The sequence below is a fragment of the Gopherus evgoodei genome, chromosome 1, assembly GCF_007399415.2.
Source record: "Gopherus evgoodei ecotype Sinaloan lineage chromosome 1, rGopEvg1_v1.p, whole genome shotgun sequence".
In the NCBI taxonomy this organism is placed as follows: domain Eukaryota; kingdom Metazoa; phylum Chordata; order Testudines; family Testudinidae; genus Gopherus; species Gopherus evgoodei.
The window spans coordinates 260,904,389-260,923,073 of NC_044322.1; the positions used below are offsets into that span (position 1 = coordinate 260,904,389).

The 18,685-nt window shown below is 45.5% G+C and overlaps 1 protein-coding gene across 3 annotated transcripts in view; it reads right to left on the bottom strand.

Moving 5' to 3' along the window:
* KIAA1549 (KIAA1549 ortholog) overlaps positions 1–18,198 on the bottom strand; it is a 233,722-nt gene extending 215,524 nt beyond the window's left edge. For all 3 annotated transcript variants that reach the window (XM_030544259.1, XM_030544254.1, XM_030544249.1), the window contains exon 1: positions 17,662–18,198. In XM_030544259.1, coding sequence (XP_030400119.1) covers positions 17,662–17,938 — 277 coding nt within the window. In that variant the 5' untranslated portion in view covers positions 17,939–18,198. The remainder of the gene's footprint in view (positions 1–17,661) is intronic.
* Between the last annotated feature and the right edge of the window lie 487 nt (positions 18,199–18,685).

Below are 18,685 nucleotides of genomic sequence, written 5' to 3' on the forward strand. Positions count from 1 at the left end.
ACCTTCATCAAAGGCATCTGCCTGCCAGTTATCAAGACAATGCTGTCATCTGGTACAGGGTTCTCAACCAGAGTTCCTCGGCCCCCTGCAGGGCTGAAACCAGGAGGTGCGGGGCTGAATGTCGGAGCCCTGATGCTCACTGTAGGGCAGAAGCCCTGAGCCCATCAGCAGAGTTGGGGACATGGAGGGCACTATCCTCCCCCAAACTGCACCACAAGATCATGACAGTCCTGAGAGCATCTCCACACACACACCCAAGTCCCCTCCCCCTCTCTTCTCCCCAACCCCGGACCAGGTCAGAGGCAGAAAGCCGGAGCCAAGCAGTGCGAGGCAGCTGCTGCTCTGGCTGGTGCTATGGAGCAGGCAGCATTCCTTCCTCTCCTACTGGTGCTCCAGATGGAAGCTGGTCCTCAGCTCCCAGCCCCAATTGCTCCCACAGAGGCAGCCAGTAAGAGCCACTTGGTGGGGAGACCCGGCTCCATGGCTGGCAGATCCCACCGGGAACTGGGACCACAGGGGAGTCTTACCAGCACACAGCCCCTAATATCCCTCTCTCTATACTCTGAGCTACCCCCCTGCCTGCACACAACCACGAGCAACCCCTGCCTGCACCCTGAACTATCCCTATGCCTACACACAGTCCCTAGCCACCCCCATCCCTGCACCCTGAGCTACCCGCTCCCTGTACCCTATGCTGTTTTCAAACTTTCTGAGCTACACCCCCCAAGTTTGAGTTATAGTTTTGGGTTGCACCCGGCCCCTAGCCCACACAGGCTGGGTGGCCTGCTGAGGTGAGCCAAGGGGTGAAGGTGGCACTCTCTCCCTGGACCTCACAATGCAGAGGTGGCTTGAGCCCCACTGGCCCCTGCCCCGCCAAACAGAAATCAAACTACGCCTACGCTCAAGGCCCGTGCCCTGAAGGCCTCCCCAATACTGGCCCCTGGAGTTTTTATAGCATGCCAAAGGAGGCCTCAGAGAGAAACAGGTTGAGAACTCCTGGCCTGGCACTACTTCAGGTTCACAGAATCACAGAAGTGTTGGGGCTGCAAGGGACCTCAAAAGATCACCTAATCTAGCCCCCTGCACTGAGGCAGGACCAAGTATACCTAGACCAGCCATAACAGATGTTTGTAATTCATTCCTGTCCTTTGCATCTCAAGAAGCACCAGTAGCAAGAAAGAAGTCTTATCACTGTGACACTCTGTGCCACAAAGCAACACCCTGGCACCCCCATATTCACCACTGTCATATAATTATGATATGGTTTGTACAAAGTATGCCTTGTGAGGTATCATTCTAAAAGTTTTGATCTAGCTAATCATTAATATCTCATTGGATTGTAGGTGCTATAATTGTATGTGAAGTTATGAAGTTTTGCTATGTATGTGTTACTGAAAGATGTTAAAGTTGGAAACACCCACAACTAGCCTGTCAGGTACAACAATGAAGAAGCTAGATCAGAGCTGGGCAAACTATGGCCTGCGGGACCCTCCTGACCAGACCTTGAGCTCCTGGCCTGGGAGGCTAGCTCCCAGCCCCTACCCTGCTGTTCCCCCTCCCCTGCAGCCTCAGCTCGCACTGCTGATGGCGGAATGCTCTGGGCGGTGGGCTGCGAGCTTCTGGGGCAGCACAGCTGCAGAGCCCAGCCTGATCTGGTCTCTGTGCTGTGCAGTGGCAATGGCGTGGCTGGCTCCAGCCAAGCAGCACAGCTGTAGTGCCGCCAGCCACCAGCGCTCCAGGCAGCGCAGTAAGGGGGCAGGGAGCATGGGGTTGGATAGAGGGCAGGGGAGTTCGGGGTGGTGATCAGGAATGAGAAGGGAGGTTGGAGGGGCCAGGCAGAGGCGGAGGTTCTGGGGGCGGTCAGGGGACAGGGAGCAGGGGGTGGAGGGTGGATGGGGCAGGAGTCCCAGGGGGCCGTCATGGAACGGGGGGGTTAGAAGGGGCAGGTGTCCCAGGGGAGGGATGCAGATAGGGGGTGGGGGCTGGGGCACGACCCCCTCCCGTAACCGGCCCTCCATACAATTTCCAAAACCCTCAGGCCAAACAGTTTGCCTGCCCCTGAGCTAGACCGTGCTAATGGCCCATCAGCAAAGACAATGGACCACCATGGAGTAGGTTTTTCCTCATCTGAGAGCTCTTCAGCCAGCCTATGAATAACGGCTGCTATGACTCAGCAAGTCATGCAAGGGCATGTGACCAGACCATGTGACAGTGAACTCCATTTTGGTACCTGCATTTTTCTACAAACTAGGCTGGGAACTTAGCTTGGAACAAAGGGTTCCCACCATATGGAGAAACTATATAAGTTGGGGAGTGACATCATGCTTTGTCTTCGCTCCCCAAAAACTCAATACCTGAAAGAACCTCTGGAAAACAAAGGACCTGGAACAGGGGAGGGGGACCTAGGCTGCGAAGCAGATGAAGCTTGTACCTCAAGAATCTGTAAGCCTGCTTGTATCAGTCAGTCAGGGTGAGATATTGCTAGTTCAGATCCTATCTAGCTCAGTGGTTTGAGCATTGCCCTACTAAACTCAGGGTTGTAAAGTCAATCCTTGAGGGGGTCATTTAGGGATATAGGGCAAAAATATATTGGATGATTTAACTGGAGATTGATCCTGCTCTGAGCAGGGGGTTGGATTAAATGATCTCCTCAGGTCTCTTCCAACTCTGGTATTCTACCTAGTATATTAGGCTTAATTTACGTTTTTGTTTATTTACTAGGTAATCTGCTTTGATCTGTTTACTATCACTTAAAATCCATCTTTCTGTAGTTAAACTTGTTTTATATTTTATCTTAACCCATGTGTATTTGAGTAGTGTGTTTGGGAAAATCTCAGCTTGGTTAACACAAATTTGTTGTGCATATTCCTCTCCACATCAGGGGGCGGGGGGCAAACTCGGTAATGATTCATACTCGTCAGGTTTTTGACCCGAGTAGGGCGGTATAGCTCTGAGGTCCTGGGATGGGAGAACTGGGGGTATTTTGGCTGTAGCCTCTCTACTGGTGGTTCATTCAGTAACTGCAGCTGGATGTGTTCCTGCCTGTGTGAATGCTGGTGGAAGTATAGGACCAGGAGCCGTCTGCAGTTTGTCACGGCAGCACAGTGAGAGAGGAAAACCAGGCTGGTGTGTCAGAGGGCTCAGTGGTACCCAGTTCCAGGCTGCACCCAGGGAGGGGTACTCGTCACAACCACCTCAAGCATGCCAGCTGATTATACCCTTTCCTCTCAGACAAGGACCTTGCTACCATGATCTATATATTTGCCTCCCACCCATGGCTGACTTCCATAAATTTTCAGGCTAATAGAGTTGGGTTTCAAACCCTTTACATAATTCATACCTGATAAAAATTAAGTAACACTCCACATATGTCTAGACAATTATTTGAAATTTAAGGAATTTCAGAAAAAACATTAATAGTAAGATATGAACAACAGAGACCAATGTACTCTTGCCAGTAGTGACACTGATAAGATCACCAAAAAATATACACGATAAAAAAATCTACCAAAAACTGCTGCTTTCCCAAACTTGCAGATTTTCTGTATATCGGCAAGTTTAGATTTATACGGTGCTGTATTTAAATAAAAGTCTTGAGCCACTATTTTTTTGAACACAAGATTCTGCATTTAAAATGACAGAAACAAGAGCATTAAAAGCCTGACCAGTCAGCTCCAAAAGTGCTTTACATAAACCATCCATAATTAGAGCTAAAAAGTCAGTGTCAGGCAAGATCTTTGCATGATCACTTATCACAGTACCTCACCGAAACCCCTATGTTAGCACCTCTGCATGACTAAACAGCAGCCTAGAGAGAAAGGTAACAAATAAATAATTAACCTTCAACTCAATATCGAATAAAACAGATATTAATTAATCTCATATCGGTGTGGATAAAACCCCAAACTTGAATGGAACATATGACTAAGGTTATATACTGAAGCGCACACTTGCTGCAGATTTTCCTGTTTATATGGTTAATGACAGTACAAATCCTCAATAATCAGTTAATGATCCAAAACACAAAGCAGTGGCCTGAGTCATTTAAACCAGAGTAAAGAAACATGACAGATGGACCATGCATTTCAGTGAAAGCCTATTTTGGCAAGGTCTCTTCTTTCCTTGTAAGTATTCTACTGCTGAATCTGGCAATACTGGCATTGTCTGCATGTTTTTTGTACTGACTCCTAGAGTTGCTTTAGAATTGGTAATGTTACTAGCACGTCTTAGACTCATGTGATAGTCCAATCATAATTAGAGCAGTCACAAAGGAGACTGTTCCACCTTGATAGATGCTATGAACTGTAGTGGAATATTTTCCCACAGTTTACTATGTAGTTTTAAAACAAGACTCAACTGTAGTATGATTTTGGTAGAACAATGCCATATATAAACACAACACCATATTCATATCATAATTCATTACTGTTTGACAATCTTTGTTTAAGAGAAAACTATGGCCTGAGCCCAGAGACTGAATTATTTCTCAGAGTGGGTGGCTTTGCTTCTCAAATTTGAGGTCTAATTAGAGTCATATTAGGGTGAACAAACAAAATGGGAAGTCTTACCTGTTGAATTATTTTTGCATCTTAGTATTGTATCAACTTATAATAATTGGAACTGTTCACAGTGCACTGCGTCATAACCTACCACAGCTCAGGATTTCTGGCATGCTCTCTGCAGTTTCTCTCTCTTTTTTGGAGACTACCTCTCCCCATCTGATTCTTCCAAAGCTAAAGTAATAGGGTAAGAAGATTTATCTAATTCCCAGCAAGTTACTGCATAAGAATAGTACCTGCTTATTTCACAGATCTGTGCCTTCTATGAACAGAGACATAGCTGTTCACCTTTTCCCCCCTACTAAAATAGTACTCTTTACTGTAGGCAGCCATACAGACAGGAATCAAATCTGAGAAAAACCTACATTTTCTCCATGTTGAGTAAGCCCATTGCCTGCTTCCGTTCTGCTTTCCTAATCACAGGTAAGTTCACCTCAGCAGTTTCTAATCTGTCAGGTTTCAGAGTAGCAGCCATGTTAGTCTGTATCCGCAAAAAGAACAGGAGTACTTGTGGCATCTTAGAGACTAACACATTTTTTTGAGCATAAGCTTTTGTGGGCTACAGCTCACTTCGTCAGATGCATACAGTGGAAAATACAGTAGGAAGATTTTTATATACACACACACACACACATCATGAAACAATGGGTGTTACCATATACACTCTAACGAGAGTGATCAGTTAAGGTGAGCTATTACCAGCAGAAGAGGGGGAAAAAAACAACTGTTTGTAGTGGTAATCAAAATGGTCCATTTCCAGCAGTTCACAAGAAGTTGTGAGGAACAGAGGGGGGGAAATAAACATGGGGAAATAGTTTTATTTTGTGTAATAACCCATCCACTCCGTCTTTATTCAAGCCTAATTCAATGGTGTTCAGTTTGCAAATTAACTCCAATTCAGCAGTCTCTCATTGGAGTCTGTTTTTGAAGTTTTTTTGTTGTAATATTGCAACTTTTAGGTCTGTAATCGAGTGGCCAGGGAGATTGAAGTGTTCTCCAACTGGTTTTTGAATGTTATAATTCTTGACATCTGATTTGTGTCCATTTATTCTTTTACATACAGACTGTCTAGTCTGGCCAATGTACATGGTAGAGGGACTTTGCTGGCACATGATGGCATACATCACATTGGTAGATGTGCAGGTGAACGAGCCTCTGATGTTGTGGCTGATGTGATTAGGCCCTACGATGGTGTCCCCTGAACAGATATGTGGACAGAGTTGGCAACGGGCTTTGTTGCAAGGACAGGTTTTTGTTGTGTGGTCTGTGGTTGCTGGTGAGTATTTGCTTCAGGTTGGGGGGCTGTCTGTAAGCAAGGACTGGCCTGTCTCCCAAGATCTGTGAGAGTGATGGATCATCCTTCAGGATAGGTTGTAGATGCTTGATAATGCACTGGAGAGGTTTTAGTTGGTGCCCATTGGGTTTGGAATCACAACAACAAAACAGATGACAGCACTGTCAGTTTCACTCTTTGGCTGATGGCAAAAGTACCAGCAACTTTATAGACCAACTTCACATTTAGGTTTATTTCAGTGTCATAGAAGGTTACCAAAAGTTTGGTGGTAGTTGTTCTTTTTAAATGAAATCTTACATTTTGCAGAAGTTGATGGCTTAGGCGCTCTGCTCACTAGAGAAAATTTCATCCCCAGTACTGACAAATGTATTTTTCAACCAGTCAACCAGATACTGTAGGTCAAACATGTTACTGAGTGCTTTCAATTTCCATTTAGTGCCAAAAAAAATGTAGTTTGGATGGCAACATCTTTTAGATGTCACAGAAAACTACTCAAAATATCATTTCATACTACCTGATACAGGCTACTTTACAACCCAATTTAGTTAATCAGATGTCACAGAACTGTCATTTCACACAGTGTCAGTATAAGTTTTGCTCATATAAAATTTACCAATAGCAAAGGTTATTTAGACAAATTTATATGTAGTTTTTCCTTAAACTAACTTGCAGTTAATGATGAGAAGGGGGAAAGTTTAAGTTTGGCAAGGGACTGCAGATATCCTGCATTTGCTCTTCCTCTCCTTTCTAAAAATTCCCCTGTGGGACCACAGTATTCCCAAAGAAACTGACCCAAGGCTAGACAGTTTCATTCTTATTATGTAAGGCCTGGAAAATCTGTCAATTGTGTAAAACTGACAAAACTGGAATCCGATCCTCCTGTGTACATAGCTTTTCTGTGATCCAGGAAGAGGAAGCATGAAATTGACCAGGCTCCTGTCAGTTTCACTCCAGTGTAGCAGCTGAAGATTGACAGAGGGGAGAACAGCATGTAGGAAAGGAAAGGAAAGGGGAGCAGAGGACACACACAAAAGAAGGAAGAGAGATGAAAACGTTAAAAAAACGCACAAGATAGAAGGGAAGAAAATAGATGGAGAGGAAATACAAAGCAGAAATGTATTCCTACATTTTAGGTCACAGACTGACAGCTGAGAAACAGTGTTTGTGGAGATTGTGTTTGTTAGATCTTCCTCTATGTCTGAATATGCACACATGTAGAGATATTTTAATATTCCACACTCTTCAGAGAAATAAAAGTGTGAAGCACTGATTTGAGGGAGACGGAGCTTAAAATATCAACTTTAAATCCAATACCATGCATTTTTTAAGTCAGAAAACAATACATTCTGTAATATGCACACACACAAAACTCTAGTATTTACTTGTTTGAAGTAACCACTTTGTTTGCTTTTAAGAGCCCGCTATACAGAGACCTGAGTTTTACTTAAAATATGTTATCCAGAATATAAATCAATAAGGAATACTGTGCGAAGAGTTTGTTTTTAAAAAAGAAAAATGATGCAAGTTACATGAATAGTCTGTTTTCTATCAAGTAACACTATTTGAGCTTACATCATTACAAGGGGGGGTTACACTAGGCAAACTAAAATTACCACTGAACCTAAAACAATTACTGAAAACACTTTATGAAAAATCTGGTAACTACTGTTTCATTTGCTCTACTTGCATATAAATAATGCTAAAAAAAATCCCTGCATGCTTATCACAAAAATGTTTCTTTCCAAAATAAAACTTGTGAACAGGAACTCTGAATCACACAATGCACACAAAATAAAATACATGAACTTATTACTCCGAGACACACCCAGCCTCACTGGATTTACTGGTACTGGATATTCCTTTGCCAGAAACAACTAGCATCAATAAGTGCTAAAACCTGAACTGATATTTCTACTCTAAAGTTTATTTTAATAAACTTTCCAACGTTTTCAGCAGAAGGTAGAGGATGGTGAACATGGACTATAAACCCTCTTGCATAGCCCCATTAAAGTCATGAGGGTTTGCCATTGACTTCAATAAGACCAGGATTCCACCCTTACAGCTTTTAAAAAAAAAGTTTTAAAAACATGTTTATTCTTTAAGTTTTCTGGGCTGATTCAGATGTTGCCAAAACTACTGTTGTAGGAGATGCCAGGTCACAGAGGCTCCACCAAAGCTACCTTGATGTTTACTAGGACTGAGAAATCTGAGGTAATACCTACATTTTTCTGATTAATTAAGATGTCTCTTCCTTTAATCATAGCTCTGACTGGAAGGTTTCCCACCCCACACCTTACCTTAGACCTTAGTTCTGCCTGTGCAGCCAATGCATTGATCAGTCCAGTTCCTCCACTGATTATGGTCACTCACTAGTTCTAGTAGTTCTTCCCAGCTGATGACAACACATTCAATATCATCTGTCACGATCTTCTGGAAGTTCTTCCTCGGCCTGTCTCATTTTCACTTTTCTCCCACAATGCTTGCTTAACATGGCTCCCATCTTCTATTTGGTGTACATGTCTCAGCGACCTGAGCCGCCTTACTTGGATCATATTTTCTAACATGTCCAATTCTGTCAGTTCCTGACTCTCCCATTTGTTATTTTGTCTTTCCATGTCATTTTCAGCCATCTATGATGGGAAGCCTCCAACCTCTTTGTTAGCCATTGTCACTGGCAGGGCTTTGCAGCGGAGCCCAGAGCTGGAATGCAGAGCAGCTCCAGAGCCCTGGTCACTGGCCAGGTCTCTTCTCCATATAGTAGCATGCTCAGTACAATCACATGGAATAACCTGACCTCTTGTTTGGTATGGAGACCTGTTTGACCAAATATTGTTCAGCCTTCCAAAAGTGGTGTTTGCTCTTCCTAATCTCATAAGAATATTTTTAATACACTCCCCACATAGAGTTTATCAGAAGTATCCCTTCCACTATCCCCATGCCTCCCCAGTACATCGTCTTCTCCCTCACCACATAATATTTTGTGCTCCTCTAAAACCCAAGAAAGGTCTCCACCTGAGGCAATCTGGAATTATACCACCATATGAGAGGGCAGGATTTAAATCCTGGTCAGCACTACGCACAAGAATTTTAGGCCTTGCGGCAGAGAACAAATTCCTACCCTTTGTTTCCTATCTTTTAATGTTACCAATCCAAGAGAGGACCTTCCCTCTTATCCCATGACAGCTTACTTTGCTTAAGAACCTTTGGTGAGGGATCTTGTCAAAGGTTTTCTGAAAATCTAAGTACAAGTATGTCCACATGCTTGTGGACTCCCTTCAAAGAATTCTAGTAAAACTGTGAGGTGTGATTTCCCTTTACAAAAACCATGCTGACTCTTCCCCAACAATTCATGTTCATTTCCGTGTCTGATAATTCTGTTCTTTACTGTAGTTTCAACCAATTTGCCCTGGTACTGAAGTAGGGTTGCCAACTTTCTACTCGCACAAAACCAAAACACCCTTGCCCTACCCTCTACCCCACCCCTTCGCTGAGGTCCCACTCCTTCTCACTCCATCCAACCCCGCTGCTCACTCTCCCCACCCTCACTCATTTTCACCAGCTGGCTCAGGGGGTTGGGGTACTGGAGGGGGTGAGGGCTCCAATTGGGAGTGCAGGCTCTGGGGTGGGGCCAGGGATGAGGGGTTTGGGCTGCAGGAGGGGGCTCCATGCCAGGGAGTGAAGCCAAGAGGTTCAGAGTATGGGAAGGGGGCCCTGGGTTGAGGCAGGGGGTTGGTGTGTGGGAGGGCTCCAGCTGGGGGTGCAAGCTCTGGGGTGGGGCTGGCAATGAGGGGTTTGGGGTGTAGGAGGGCAGAAGAGGGATCAGGGCTGAGACCAGGATTTGGGGCTGTGGCAGGGGGGTTGGATGCAGGGGTGAGAGAGTTCTCCAGCTAGGGATGAGGGCTCTGGGATAGGGTGCGTATGAGGGGATTGGGGATATAGGGTGTAGGAGGGTGCTCTGGGCTGGAGCTGTGGGATTCGGAAGGCGGGAGGGGGATCAGGGCTGGAGAAGGGGGTTGGGGCATGGGAGGGGGATCAGGGGTGCAGGCTCCGGGCAGCACTTACCTCAGGCAGCTCCCGGAAGCAGCATGTCCCTCCTCTGGCTCCTGCAGGGAGGCACAGCCAGGCAGCTCTGCATGTAGTCTCATCCACAGGTGCCGACCCTGCAGTTCCCACTGGCTGCAGTTCCCAGGCAATGGGAACTGCAGCGTTGACGCTTGGGGCGGGGGCAGGGCGTGGAGCTCCCTGGCTGCCCCTATGCCTAGGACATGCCACTGCTTCTGGGAGCCGCATGGAGCCACAACAGGCAAGGAGCTTGCCTTATCCCCGCTGCGCCACCAACCGGACTTTTAACAGCCCAGTCACCAGTGCTGACCAGAGCCACCAGGGTCCCTTTTCGACCAAGCATTCTAGTCAAAAACCAGACACCTGGCAACCTTATACTGAAGTTAGGCTCACCAGCCTGTAGTTACCGGGATCACCTTTGGAGACTTTTTTTTTTTTTAATTGTTGTCACAGTAAATATCATCCAGTCATCACGTACTGTAGCTGATTTAAAAGATAGGTTACATACCACAGTTAATAGTTCAGCAATTTCACATTGGAGTTCCTTCAAAACTCTTGGATTTTTTAGCCATTTATAATCTCTTGAAAGCTAGTAGGTGAAGCTCCTTACCTTAATTTTATTTCCTCCCATCAGACAAATGTAGTAGTTCACAACTATAGGGTTGCTAAAAACATTTTAAAATATATGTACACCACTTTTGTGGTGGTTGGTGATTGTGTGAGATAAACTGTGTTTAACAGGCACCTCTGATTTTCTTTCACCTGCCCTTTGTCCATTAACCAAGTTTCACCAGCATTTAGTCCAAACCCACAGAAGACTTCGAACAACTGCCATTTTAAAAAGAAATCCTCGTACGTTTTCCTTCTTTCACTCCATATGAGTTTCTCCACTCTCCATCTCCCTCACCCCAAAAGCCACATTGCCCATGACCTAGGACTGAATATTACCTCTCTACAACCAGTGACAACTTCAAACACAATATTCTCTAGCCTCTTTCAGTTATCATCATCTTAGGTAAAACATTTTCTGATAGAAATGCAATTAAGTTTATATTCCTTTAAATAAGTTTTTACTGTGTTACTATAAAAAGCACATGCATGCTGGAAAGACAAAGGAAACTTTTTTTTGTTCTTTAAGAATGGAAGATATTACGTCTTTGCAGAATTGGAAGTCCATGGCTGGCAGCCCAAATCTGTTTCATCTTTCAGCATAAGGACAGGATATAAGGTCACTGTCAGCTTTTAATTGAAAACATCTTCAAACCAGACTTCTGACATGGATCAGGATTTTTACATCTTCTTGTGCCACATGACTGCTATCCCAGCTATAACATGAGTTTCCCTGATGCAACATTAATTCCAGATTTAAAATGAGTATGAGCACGGGGCAGCTGACATACAAGCTTCCCTTTTTGCCCCACCAATATTCTTAACTCAAGCCTATACGGACCTCCTCAATAAATGCTCAATTTTGGTCTCCAGACACTGCCAAGTTGTGCCAAACCACGTGCGATGGTTGTGTGATTTAGAGTGCTGCCCATGGGAAGCTGCACACCTGAAACTCATTTAATTTACAATCGAAGTTTAAGCCATAGTCAGAAACACAAATGGAGAGTGTTTCAACCACTCAGCCACCCCATTCTCCTTGGAAACATTTACATCCCAGTAAATAGAGGCCAAAAACGTCATCGTGCTAAACTGTAAGATCAGAACTTACTATACTGTAAGTTAAGTCTGCTGTTCTACAAAATACAAAAATGTTTGCTTTGAAATGCTCAACTATCTTCAGGCTTTTCTGTGGGGGGGGGGAGACCACTCCTTTTTCTGCTACAAAACACACACCCCCTCAACAGCTTATCTTTTTAATTCAGCAAGCAAGAAGTCCTCAATCAAGAGCACCAACCATGAAAGTTTGATTTCTAAAAAGCTCGAAGCATTAGAAAATTGCAGCACACTGAGCATGAGCGATAGAAAGTGTCATTATTTCTAAAATATGCCCTTCTATGAGATGATCTGCACATGTTTATATTATTTTCATGTGTACATTAATAGGCATCAGACAGCTTTAAACTTAACTTGGGCCCTCTTGACCCGTCATTTCTCTCTCTCGCTCCTTTTTTTTTTTTTTTTTTTTTTTTTAATCAAAGTGAGCATTCGAACACGTTTCATTGAAGTGTCCCAATTTCTGCTGTTTAGCACCTCAAATATACTGGAGCCTCCAGAGAAAATGAAGTCTGAAATACAGATGACTAAAGTTTTGGTCTAAGTTTCCTTCTTCGCTAATCTGCTACCTGAGTGCACAGGACCCATTAGGACTTCTCCCCACTTCATGGAGAAAAGTTAATCTCTAACTTTTGTAATAATTAAATGGCAAAAAACCCTCACTAAACACAGAATTAAGGGTTTTTACTGATAGCTCGTGCTGTTCCAGAAGATTTCTTCAGCAAAACTCAAACTTCTGAAAACCTGGAAATGAAGAGTTATGGTACACATAACCACATTAACTCTGTCCCCTGGAGCTGGCAATAGCTACTGGGACTTACCTGCATGCACTCCAGGCCTGGTCTACACTACACGTTTAAACCGATTTTAGCAGCGTTAAATCTATTTAACGGTGCACCTGTCCACAGTACGAGGCCCTTTATATTGATATAAAGGGCTCTTTAAATCGGTTTCTGTACTCTCCTCCCCAACGAGAGGAGTAGCGCTAAAATTGGTATTAGCGTATCGGATTAGGGTTAGTGTGGCCGCAAATCGACGGTATTGGCCTCCGGGCAGTATCCCACAGTGCATCACTGTGACCGCTCTGGACAGCAGTCTGAACTCGGATGCAGTGGCCAGGTAAACCGGAAAAGCCCCGTGAACTTTTGAATTACATTTCCTGTTTGCCCAGCGTGGAGCTCTGATCAGCACGGGTGGCAATGCAGTCCCAAATCCAAAAAAAAAGCTCCAGCATGGACCGTACAGGAGATACTGGATTTGATCGCTGTATGGGGAGACAAATCTGTTCTATCAGAGCTCCGTTACAGGAGATGAAATGCCAAAGCGTTTGAAAAAAATCTCCAGGCTACACAGTGCTTCGTGACAAGTGTAACGGAAAGCCAAAGAATCAAATGGACGCTCATGGAGGGAGGGAGGGAGGGAGGGAAGGGGTACTGAGGACTCCAGCTATCCTACAGTCCACAGCAGTCTCCGAAAAGTATTTGCATTCTTGGCTGAGCTCCCAGTGCCTGTAGGTTCAAACACATTGTCCGGCGTAGTTCAGGGTATAGCTCGTCAATTTACTCCCTCCCCCCACCACGTGAAAGAAAAGGGAAAGAAATCGTTTCTTGACTTTCTTCAATGTCACCCTATGTCTACTGAATGCTGGTGGTAGACGCGATGCTGCATCAATGAAGAGCAGTATCTGCTCTTCTCCCCTCCCCGGTGGCAGATGGTACAATATGACTGCTATCCGTCGTCACCATCAGCCCATGAGTGCTCCTGGCTGGTCTCAGGTGAGGCTGGCCGGGGGAGCCTGGATAAAAATAGGAATGATTCCTGGTCATTCCCAGTAGATGGTACAGAACGGCTGGTAACCGTCCTCATCATAGCAACTGGGGGCTGAGCTCCATCAGCCCCCTCCCTTTCCTGTGTAAAGAAAAGATTCTGTACTGTCTGGACTATCATAGCAGCGGCATGCTGGGCTCCTCTCCCCCGCACCGCTTAATGTTCTGCCTGGACTGTCATAGCAGCGGGAGGCTGCCTCCCCCTCATTTTATCTCACTAACAAGTCACTGTTTCTTATTCCTGCATTCTTTATAATTTCATGACACAAATGGGGGGGACACTGCCACGGTAGCCCAGGAAGGTTGGGGAGGAGGGAAGCAACTGGTGGGGTTGTTGCAGGGGCAACCCCTGTGAATGGCATGTAGCTCATCATTTCTGCGGGATCTGACATGGAGCAGCTGTGCTCTCTGATACACTGCTTCTCTAGTACACTTGCCCCATATTCTAGGCAGGACTGACTATTTTTAGATACCATAAAGGAGGGATTGACTCGGGGAGTCATTCCCATTTTTGCCTTTGCGCCCCCGGCCGACCTCAGCCAGGGGCACCCATGATAGCAGCTGACAGTACAGAACGACAGATAACCGTCATCTCATTGCCAACTTACAATGACAGCAGATGGTACAGAATGACTGATAACCATCTCTGCTATCATGCAAAAGCAAGTGAACGCTGCTGTGTAGTGCTGCAGTATCGCCTCTGTCAGCAGCATCAGGTAGACATACGGTGACAGTAAAAAAAAAAAAAAAAAAAAGCTGAACAGGCTCCATGGTTGCCGTGCTATGGCGTCTGCCAGGGCAATGCAGGAAAAAAGGGCACGAAATGATTGTCTGCCGTTGCTTTCGCGGAGGAAGGAATGAGTGATGACATTTACCCAGAACCACCCGCGACAATGATTTTTGCCCCATCAGCCACTGGGATCTCAACTCAGAATTCCAAGGGGTGGGGGAGACTGCGGGAACTACGGAATAGCTACGGAATAGCTACCCACAGTGCAACGCTCCGGAAATCAACGCTAGCCTCGGACCATGGACACACACCACCGAATTAATGTGCTTAGTGTGGCCGCGTGCACTCGACTTTATACAATCTGTTTTACAAAACCGGTTTATGTAAAATCGGAATAATCCCGTAGTGTAGACGTACCCCCAGCTGCATTCAGGGTGTTAAATGTAGCTGAACAGAATGGCGGAAGTAATAGCTGGGGAAGGTTGGTGGAAGTGTATTTGTGATATGAGGAAATCTGGGGATTAATTTGAGGAAGATTGCCAAATTATGACTGTGATATGAAGAGATCTGGGTCTGCGGACCCAAAGTGTGGGAATCAAAGAAAAGAGGTGCATGTGTATTTTGAGGTTCCAGTCTGCATCATGTCAACACAGAATTGTACAGTCTGGGTCAACAGAAGGGCCCTGGGATTTTCTTTGCCATGGATATTGTCATTAGTTAGGTGGGATTTGAAAGCAGTTTGTGGTTTAATGATAGCTAGAGAATGATACTGGTTTAAGTGGTATCCTATGTGCAGTTGTGATGGGGTTGTAAAAGTGTGAAGTGACAGTTTAATTTTACAAGTGTGGTATTCTGTCAGGGGGAACAGGTTGAGTGTAAGCCAGGTGCAGGTAACATCTGTGTGTTGTAGTGAAAAGGCAGAGAGAGTATGTATGTTATAGGGTATTGCTCAAAGAGGGCAGAGTTAAGGTTGGGTGGGCATTTACCATAACTCTCTACTTCCTGGAAGTCAGAGGTTTTCAGAAAGTAAATTAAGAAAAAGTAATCTACACTTTGATGCTTACAGTTGAAGTAAACTGCTGTAAAGAACAGTTATTTCATTATCTTGTAATAAGCTCCTTGTACAGTTTATGTGGTACATTTGCTTCAGTGGCTCTTCAGCTATTAAAGAATGAATGCCACTGACAATTAGAAGAATTTGTAGCCAATAAGAGATGCTGAAGCAGTGTTATCTGTCAGGCAATCCTAAGAGAATACTCAAGGTTTACTGCTTATTAATAGGGCATATGACCACCTCTCTTGTTTTCTTTAGTGAAACCAAAAGCAAAGATCAGGATAGGGAACAAGGATAAGTCGTCACTGACAGATTCCTGTATAGGTCTTTTATAAAGCACTTCAGACTAACTTTATTTTTGTTATTGCAGTGTTCTTAGAATACTCCCCAACCCTTTTAACACTAAAATCATCACAGTGAATGAGCCATATTTCCTCTGAGTATTAGCTTCCGCTGGCTAGACACTGGTTTAATTATAAAAACAGCACCACAAATATGTCCAGAGGCCGAGACATTGCAATTAAAGGCTGCTAATTAAAACCAAAAAGTCACAGTCCGCTTATTGTCTAGTCATAAGGAGCTAAAAATATTTTTACTATCCTCTAGAAGAAGACAGCTTTGACACCTCCCTAAAGATATCATACCTAAACTCTATTCTACATACAGCATCTCTGAAATTCACTGGAGGTTTTTAACCTTCATAGGAGTCCAATCCAACTGTTTAAAATAAGTGGAAAATCCCACACCAGCTGGAAGAGGAGTTGGATCAGACCTTAAACATGCAATACCACAATAAGAACTAATATCAAATATGAAGTATTAATAAAATGAACATATACACTGTACAAATGCACAGAGAATCACCAAAAATGGGTAACTGTCCCATCTGTAAAGACGTTTTTTTAAATATATCCAACACTTACAAATACATCAGTCATTGCCACTTCAATTTTGCTTACCCTTAATGAAAAGAAAATCAGCCTTTCCTAGACGTCAAGCTTAGGCTGGTCCATTGGGTGGCTGGTTAAGGCAAGTCTTACTGTTTATTATGTTATCATTATTACTTAAGAAGGTGTTTAAATAAAAATCTTAACTTGGATTTCAACAAAAATATACATCAACACAAGGGGTCTGTTTTATGAAATGTCATCTCTTGATTTAAGCAGGCACAAGTTTCTACTGATAAAAGTGATACAATAAGGAGTTTGTGTGTATGACACATCTTTGTAATATAATTTAACTACATTACAGTTTCATTTAAACCGCTAAAGCCAAAAATGGATTAAAAACTCAAGACCTTGGTAAATTAAGCATTGACAAAATATTAACCTTCCATATAAAGTAATCAGTTTCAGACAATTGTTGTCTCCCTGCTATGTTTACATTTTTTATTTGCTTTTAAAGTAGTTGCATACTAGGCAAGATTTTCTAATTTTATCACTTTGTGGTTTCACACAGAAGACAATATATCTAGAATCCTGCAAATGCTATTCCAGATTGATGTTGTGACATTTCCAAATGTCAGTGCTATTCAGGATATCCAAATTATCTTTCGTGTGAAAAAAAAAAACAAAAAAAACAAAAAAACACCACACCATACATGCATAGACTGCCCAACAATACCTCCAGAAGCATGCAAGTTGTGGGAAATATATTCGCTGCATGGACTCCAAGAGCACATCAGCTTTCAGATGACATCATAGAAGACAGAAACACCTGATTACCAGACAGATTTAGAAGGATGGGGGGAAATTGACACCACTCCACATGAATTACATCCTTAACTCTATGCTAATAGGCAGACATTCAGCTACCTTGCTTTATATAAGGCTGTCTGCTCATTTTAAGAAATTATGCCTTAAAATTAAAAAAAAAATGTTTTCCAAAAAACACTTTTCGGGCACACATTCTCTTTTTAAATCTCCAAAAAATATTTTTAAATTCCCTGTACAGAGATTTGTTACAATGACTTGCTTTCAGTCTTCCCAGTACACAAGGCAGAAGGGTTTTGGTACAGAAGAACAGGAATGACGATATTCAAGTGTAGTTAGATACTGTTTCTGTCCCCTCTTATACCTTTAACATAAACACTGTCATCTCTGGGAGAGGGGGACAAACCTGTATCCCAAAAGTGCTTGCAATAAATCTATAAGGTGGTGGTGTTTTTTTAAGTGAAATATCAGTCACAAAATAGCCTAGAACACAACCTCACAGAGGCCTTTGGTACATGGCACAGAACAAATTAGAGCCCTGGCATATTTTTGCCATGAGTCCTCAGGACAAAGAAGCCTCAGTGCCTCACTCCCCATAGGGACCATACCTGCAACCCTGGGCAGGGCAACCTGCCACAGCATTGCTCTGTGCAAGGCAGAGGAGCCCACGGATGGGGCCTCGGCTCCCTTTTGTTTCCTTACCTGCCATCGGGGAGCCCAGGAAGGCCGGCACGGACAGCAGCAGAGGCAGCAGCACCGGGAGACCCGTTCGCAGGGCCGAGGGGCGGGCGATGCACCCAGGCTGACCGGGGCACCAGAACACCAGCGTCACCAAAGCAACCATGAAGCATGTCATCCCATCCATAGCAAAGCGCAGCCTCAAGTCATCGCTGCCCCGCTGGGCATCCCCCGCAAGCCAAGGCTGGGCTGGCTCGGCGGCTCCTCCTCCGCACATCCACCCCGCAGGGCTCCCGTGCATAGAGCGGGGGCTGCAGCGCCCCCAGCCCCCCCAAGATAACCAGGGCAGCTGCCCACCGAAGGGCGCAGGGGCGGTGCGGGGGGAGGGAAGGGGGAGTCTCACACGGGGAGGGAGAAGGGGGGCAGCACTACAGCCCCGGGCGCAGGCAGCGAGCACTGGAGCAGCAATAGCCCCGGGGGCAGAGGGGGCTCCTCCTGCCGGCCGTAGCTCCCGGTGCCAGCAGCTGCAGGAGGCGCCTGGCTTCTGCTGCTTATGGCCCGTCTCGGCTCCTCACGTGAGTCGGGGCGGCGCGGCTGCGGCTGCTCTACCCCAGTCGCCGCGGCGGGCCCCAGCTCCTCCCGCAGACGCGCTGAGACCCCGGCGGCGGGGAGCGGAGCGGAGCGGCCCGGCACCTGCGTGAGCGTGTGAAAGGGAGGCGGAGGAGCGCGCGCGTGCCCACTTTCTGCACCGGGCCCGGCGCGCGCCCCTGCTCCCCGCGCGCGGGCACAACCCAGAGCCGGGCGGGGACGCCGCGCACCGCCGGCCGCGGCAGCTCGGCGCGCGCAGGGGGCGGGGCAAGGCCCACACTGGGGGATGCAGGGGAGGGGCCTGTGACGTCACCAGGCTCCCTCTCCGGCTGCTGCAGCCCTTGGACTTGTTCGGGGGCTGCGCAGGGAGCGCATGGGCGCTGCTGCCCCTTCGCGGGGAGGAGGCAGGTGGCCCCAGTGGCCCCGTGGAGCTCGCACCCGGCTCCAAGGGGTGGGAGGT